This window comes from Sinocyclocheilus rhinocerous, unplaced genomic scaffold (genome assembly GCF_001515625.1).
Source record: "Sinocyclocheilus rhinocerous isolate Xijiao unplaced genomic scaffold, SAMN03320098_v1.1 scaffold790, whole genome shotgun sequence".
Lineage (NCBI taxonomy): Eukaryota > Metazoa > Chordata > Actinopteri > Cypriniformes > Cyprinidae > Sinocyclocheilus > Sinocyclocheilus rhinocerous.
Window position 1 is genome coordinate 20,596 of NW_015666971.1, and position 7,580 is coordinate 28,175.

Here is a 7,580-nt window from a genome sequence, read left to right on the forward strand (position 1 = left end):
TGAAGTATAACCATATAAATCATATAAAATCATCAATCATATAAAATATAAAAGTAATTTATCTAATTATCTTCTCAATTATCTTTATATAATACATGATATAGATTTTAATGTATAAGTCAAAATGTTAGACCAATAATTGAGATTATTTTTTAAAGATATAACTATATATAATATAAAATAATTTTATATAAAAATGTATACAATAAAATAAATCAACATATATAAAATAAATTATGTCATTATCTTCTCAATTATCTTTATACAATATATGATATTGAAATAGCATGATTTATTATATCTAAAAATAAATAAAAATTTAACATTTAAAAAAATCATTATCACATTATTTAAAGAAACATTTATGTCTGTAGCACAGATGTCCAAGACAAGTTAGATGCCAAAATGCAATACTTTAAAATAAGAAGTTGGTTCATAAATCTGCCATAGAAACTCCTACTAATTATACACTTCGAAGACAAATCACTCTTCTAGTAGTGTGAGTGTATGTGTGTATAAGATCTCTAGAACTCTTTATCTACTTTCTGTTACCTGGCGGCGCAGAGGGATCTGTTTGGTCAGCTTATGCACTGCCGGCTGACTCCCGAAATCAGGCTTCTTAGCCGAAGTCCTCATTCGACAAACCACCACGATCACCACCATACAGGCGATGAGAAAGACACCTATGCAGTAGATGGCGATCTCCACATAGTCCGGAGGGTAGTCCGTCTCGATGGCGTCTGGCTCGGCTGTAGAGTAATGAAAAGAATCGAAAAGAATCGGACAAGAAGTGAGGCGAGTCATCCAGCCGAGGAATACTGCACCAGAAACCTTAATGTTGGACACAGCACAGTTTTAAGATGGTTAAGAAGGACATTAAGGTTTCAGATCAAGTGATAACAAAACAGAAGAGAAAAAGGTGAAGGTGACTAAAGAATTACAAGTTGAATCAACACACACACACACACACACACGACATAAAACTGTTCTCAAACTATTAAATGTTCTACAAACTACTTTCCTTCCAAGGCTGTTGCAATAAATAACTAATAAAGAGATTTTATTTAGATGCTGCTCTTCAGCTCAGGAAACTTTTCATTTAAGTATCAACTTAAGTAAGAACTATAAAATGATTTTGAAGAGCAGTTCAACATTTGGATTTCATATTAAAGGGTTAGTTCACCCAAAAATGAAAATTAGCCCATACATTACTCACCCTCAAGTCATCCTAGGTGTATATGACTTTCTTCTTTCAGCCGAATCCAGTCGGAGTTATATTAAAAATTGTCTTTGATCTTTCAAGCTGTTTCATGGCACTCAGCGGGTGTTTGATATTTCTGGTGTCTTCGAAGAAAAATCTGAGACTTAAATGGGTCATATAATGCGATTTCAAGTTTTCCTTTCTCTTTGGAGTGATAATTTGATCTCCATTTAATAACAGATAATAGATATTAAAGAGATCTCCTTGGTGATCTTTCTTTCCATCATAGCATATTTCCTGACACTCAATGGCCCCTGCAAACATACACACGCTCACAAAATGGTTTACATATAACCACAGTATTGAAGTACTTCCTGACATTTGAGGTCCTTCAGAAATACACACTTCATGGATACGATTGACACACAAACACACACACACTGACTTCCATCTGTCTGAGCGCAGACCAGTAAGTGGTGCCATTTGCGGTCAAAGATTTCATCTGTTTCCTTGTCAGGAAATGGACTCTTATTAAAATGCAGTGCGGTGCACGCTGTTGCATTATGCATGTTAGCGTGCACAGAGGACACTGTCTTGTGCATGATGACAGATAGCTTTTGTGTTCGTAAAACTATGCTGAATTCACTAATATTCATTTAAACCTGTCCAAATTAAAAAAAATAAATGTACTGAAATATCTAAATATAGTCCTAAATCACACACAAAAACACAGACAGGCACAGACACTGAGGTTGTGAAGTGACGCTAATAACTAAGAAAGTCCAGCATGTGAGAAGGTAAGCAAATCTTGAGACTTTCTTTAGAGAACACACACACACACAAACACAACAAAGCAGTTATTAGAGCTGAAATGGAAAAAGACTTTGAAACGTATAGGAATAGTTCACCCCAAAAATCAACATTTTATCATCATTAACACCCTCATGTCATTTTAAACCCGTCTGACTTTCTTTCATCAGTGAAACTGCTCTTTTTCGTACAACAGAACCATATGGTGACCAGCGTCAAGCTTCAAAATAAGGCAGTTCATATGACTCGTGCGATATATTCCAAGTCATATGATAGTATTGTGCAAAGAACAGACTACAGAACATATTCCCCATGTCTCTCATTCACAGTTTCATAAATTCTTTCATATAACTGGATGTTTTTTTCATTTGGTGTTCCACAGAAAAAAGTCGGTCATACTTTAAGCAACATGATGGTGAGTAAATAATGACAGAATTGTAATTTTAGACGAACTATTCCATCAAAACACATCTTTCCAAACATGCAACCAATAAAATGTTAGTTGGGAAGAGAAAATTGAAAATAACAGGGATCTCGAGACACTTGGGTGCAATTTTAGAGATTTCAGCCCAAAATATTATTTCATAATTCTTACATTTGATGAACAAATTCATTATGATGCTAAAAAATGTAAACGTTCAACAATAAAGAACCTAAAATTTTGGGTAAAATGAGTACCAAGGTTATTATTGTTATATATACAGTATATATATATATATATATATATATATATATATATTCACATATATACGATACAACTCTAAAGACCTAAAAATGACAAAAACATAACAAAATTACTAAAACATTAAATAAAATTAAACAGGAAATGTTATTCAAAATATTAACAATGCAGTTTGGAAAAATACATTTTTGGGCTGTAATTTCAGTCCGCTGAATTATTTTTCTTTGTGAAATTTTTCCAACTATCGTGATACTAAAATAACAGTCCCAAGTGCCTCTTGTTCCCTCTCAAAGACCATTGGTGCGATATCAACCAACGTGGCTTTGACATAAAGGAAGTGCAGAGGAAGCAGTAGAGAACGAGTGTATACCTGGAAGCACCGTCAACCAAGCAGTGTGATAGGAGATCCCAATAGAGTTACCCGCCAAGCACGTATACTCGCCCGCATCCTGGAAAGTTACATTAGGCAGGTAGAGCACCTCGATCTCTTTGTCCGTAGTGTTCACACCTGCCGTCTGAGAGAAACAAAGGAGAAGAGGAAGATGGAAGGGAGATACAAGAATGGATAGAAGAAAGAAAAGAAAAGAAACAAATCAGACCCATAATACCCATAAGAGAAAAGGAGATGTTCAATGTTGTATTTCTCATCTACGCATTACAGAGATGGTAGATGTTCCACTTCAGGAGAGAGGATCGTCAAATAGGAAGGGCAGGGGAAAAAAACGCCATAAACGCAGATCTAAATGAAGGCCAAAACCTTTGTACCAACACAGGTGAACCCACCAGATCCTCAAGGGTTCATGCAAACACAAGTGAAGATCATGGAAAACAAGCCGCTGCCTTTTCGCCAAGAAAGAACCGAAGAAAAGTGATAAATGAAAGAGGAAAAAGTAGGAGGGAAACTTGACACAGAACAGAACAGAAAGACAGTGGCAAGGACAGACCAAAGGCTTGTTTCCATGGCTGATTGGGCACCAGGAAAGATCCGCCAAAAAATAGAAAAACACCAGACCACACCACAACAGCTCAGCGAAAATCCCATGATCACCACGACGACAAAAAAACAACCCAAAACACCAGCAGAGGGGAAGGGGACGCTGAAGGCCTTGTTCTCGTTTTTTACCTGGTAGGACAGTGAGCCAACCGGACTGGCTGACCTGACCGATATAATTGGACACTTGGCACGTATATTCACCAGAGTCCTCTTCCGTGACGTTGGTGAGCACGAGCACTTCCACATCCGAGCTGTTTATGCCCGAGCGCTAGGGGGCGCCGTAACGAGGGACAAAAACACACATATGGGAGCCTGTTATAATCTCTTGTACTCTTTAGGAGAGCGGAAAAGGGAAGAATAAAGTGAATAAAGATTGCAAGAATAAACTGTTTTTGCATCTTCTCGTTCTTTCTAAAAGAAATCAGCTGCATCGAAACATTCCTGTTCCCCAAAACGAAAGTACAGAATATATGGAAAACGGAAGCCTATATAGCCTAATACCTTCAACACCCTGACGTACGGGAGCCCATCAGGACCGTAACGGCTGCCGTTCTTCATAATGTGCTGCAGCCACTGGATGTGAGGTTGAGCATCACTGTAAACTTTACAGACGAACTTAGCGTCCTCTCCGACTTGCACAGTGACGTTGGCCGGCAGGCCTGCCTGAAGAATGGGCCGGTGAGGAGAGCGTTCTGATAGAAAGGAAGAAGAATGAACATTATTATATTAATATTTACCAAGGACACTACCGTTTGGGTCGGTATGTTTTTTAAATGTTTTTGAATGGAGTTCTATGCTCACCAAGGCTGCATTTATTTGATCAAAAATACAGAAAAATCTAAAATATTATGAAATATTAGTGCAATTTAAAATAACTGTTTTCTATTTTAATATATTTTAAAATGCAATTTATTCCTGTGATGCAAAGCTGAATTTTCAGCATCTTTACTCCAGTTTTCAGTGTCACCTGATCCTTCAGGAATCACTCTAATATGTTGATTCGCTGCTCATTGCTTATTATTATCAATGTTGAAAACAGATTGTTTTGTGGAAACCAGCCCAATCTGCATGGTAAGACAGTGAAGCTATATGTGAGCATCACCTATAGCTTCAGTCCTGTTAGGCTGCTGTTAAGACTTCACAAAACAAAGACTGTTGCGTTAACTCTGCTGATAAGGACTGAACAAACACAGATGAAGAAAGGCAAAGTGGGGGAAAAAAATAATACAGATGTACAGTGTCCACCATATATCAGCTGCGGTTCCGGCAGCGTTGGCGTATCAGGAACCTTCTCGTTTCATTTCCTTTTTCCCCTTAAAAATGATCTTACAAAATAAGAATGCTGTGACTTTTGTTTTCCAAAAGCCACAATAATAAGCAAACTCGTTTTGAGTAGCTAATACACGTCAACTTTGTGAGTAGTTAAAGGGATAGTTCACCCAAAAATGAAAATTGTATGTTTATCTGCTTACCCCCAGGGCATCCAAGATGTAGGTGACTTTGTTTCTTCAGTAGAACACATATGTTACGTTAATGGGCGTGTTGATATCCAGCCGAAGAGCAATCAACCATAACTTCAGGCGAGCAGGCTCAGAAGTTGGGAATACGTGGAAAGTCACCACTCCCGAATGAGTTCGCGCGAGAGAACGTAATCTTTTAGTTTTAAGTCGGTTTGAACAATCCGGATAAGCGCAAGTAAGTACCATTTTGGTTAGCCGTTGTACCTACAATGACTGTGCACTGTGTAAACAATGAGTGACGTATATGGAAAATAATGTTTTTTTTTAACTTTAAACTGCATAAACACATTTCATTACACCAAATACACAAAATAATGTTCTTTTTAGCAGCATCATATGACCCCTTTAATGTTTTTATTTTAATTTTAGTTAAAGTTTTAGTAATTTGGTTGTGTCTTTGTAAGTTTTATTAGTTTTTGTTTTTAAAATATGCCTATATAGTTTTTTATTCATTTTTATTACAGTTTAGTTTTAGATATTTTGGTACTTCAAGTTACACTAGCTTGGCAAGAAAAGAAAAGAAAACTTGCATCAAGACTACTGCATCAAGTTTTCCAAAGAAAAAGAAGAAGAAAAAAAATAACAAACTAAACAGACTAAACCATATTGTAAACACACACCTCATTGTCTTAACACAACATTACTCTCACCCTGTAATTCTGACATATCTCCTGGTTACCCCGACATACACAGACACACAAGCATGATGTCACACAGGAGATGTGGAGAGGTCAACCTTCACAGACAAGCAGCGGAGGTTTGCAGGGGATGTAAGAGGATTTAGGACTGAGAGGCACAAGAGGGGGCACAAGAAAAGCTCAAAACAATGGTGCAAAGCAGAAAGAGAGAGCAAAAAAAGAGGGGTTGGGGTCAAGGGATGCAGAGGATAAAGGATGCCCAACAGATGGGCAGTGAAAAGAAAAGACAGACAGATGAGAAACAAAAAGGTACAGAGACAAACTTTGCTTTTTAGACACACAAAGATCTAAACCATACAAAATCAAAAAAAGTCAGGCAGAAAGTCTTCCTTTTGAGACGCTAGCAAGTGTTTCAGATTGATTGTGTTTAGGGTTGGCTATCGAGAACTGGTTCCAAATTTCCAAGACTGGTGGATTTGATACGACAAGCGATTTTGATTACGTTAACGATTCATGTGTGTGTATTTTATTTTGATTTTTAACAAAAAGCAGCCTCGTATAGTGTGTGAATACTGAATTGAGCTTTCTTTCACATCGTCTTGCGCTTGAACAGACAAATACACAGAATTACGTCCAAATATCCTTGTAAACACAGTCTGTTTTGTCTTAAGTGAACGCAAGCAGCATTTTAGACTGAAAATGCACGTGTAGCAGTTTAATGTCTTAAAGTGACAGCAGCCTAATATTCCTGTTGTCATTTGTGCCATTAATGTTAATCAAAGAGCAAAAGAAAATCACTCGCTGATCTTGACTGAATAACTTTATTAGGGATTAATCTATATTTCATTTAGAATAAGAAAACTATTCAGTGTTATTTTAAATTTGATTTCTATTTCTGTACCTGAACTTTGTTCCGTTGTATTTATTTGCACTGTTGCTAATTTGTTTATTTGTTCTTATTTTGTTACTGCTGACTTGTCTTTAATGAGGTTTGAAATATAGCCTATATTAGTTAGTCTAGTTGTTTTTGCTGTGGTATTTCTGGTAAAACAATAGGAGGAATCTCCTTGTGTAAGTGCTCTTCAGGCTGATGATTTTTGTTCATGGTATTCAGCTGCAGCAGAATGTTTTGCAAAAAAAAAAATGTTCGATATCTAAATGTTTACTTTTTTATACCTTATTGGAATCAAATCCGAGAATCATAGAGAATCATAATCACTAAGCAGAATCGCTAAAATACAAATGATTCCCAACCCTAATTGTGTCACATTATCGCTTAATATTGCTTACTCGGGCTTGCTAGCCACTACCCTTACCAAACAACTTTCCAAAAATCTGAAACCAAGTTGAAGGTCAGATCCTCTTCTAAAGAACCCATTGAGTCAAGCCAAGTGCCAGTCGCTCTCCCACATTCTCCACCAAATCAAAATCGATCAATTACATCATTAGCCAGGCATTCACAGGCTGATCTGGCATCCCGAAGCAAGACTGTTGAACTCTGGATAACCTGCTGACTTAGCATACGTTAGGGATGTAACGGTATGAAAATTTCATATCACGATTATAGTGACCAAAGTTATCACGATTATCAATATTATCACGGTTTTGTTCAAATTAGATGAAAACGTTCAAAAAGAACTGATACACACACTGAAAACATTTAAATAAGTTTTATATTTGAAAATCAACAAACAACAAATACAATTAGCAGCTATATGCACTTTTTTAGCATAAA

General features: G+C 36.7%; 1 protein-coding gene across 9 annotated transcripts in view; it reads right to left on the minus strand.

Moving 5' to 3' along the window:
* Nucleotides 1–7,580, minus strand: part of LOC107733347 (fibroblast growth factor receptor 2-like) — a 45,016-nt gene that overhangs the window by 14,968 nt on the left and 22,468 nt on the right. For 3 of the 9 annotated variants that reach the window (XM_016544939.1, XM_016544937.1, XM_016544929.1), the window contains 4 exons: nt 4,189–4,379; nt 3,817–3,955; nt 3,173–3,208; nt 547–749 (listed from right to left, as the gene is read on the minus strand). In XM_016544939.1, the coding sequence (XP_016400425.1) occupies nt 547–749; nt 3,173–3,208; nt 3,817–3,955; nt 4,189–4,379 (569 nt within the window). Of the gene's footprint in view, nt 1–546; nt 750–3,063; nt 3,209–3,816; nt 3,956–4,188; nt 4,380–7,580 lie in introns of all 9 variants that reach the window. The other 6 variants (XM_016544938.1, XM_016544932.1, XM_016544931.1 and 3 more) reach the window with 5 other exon arrangements.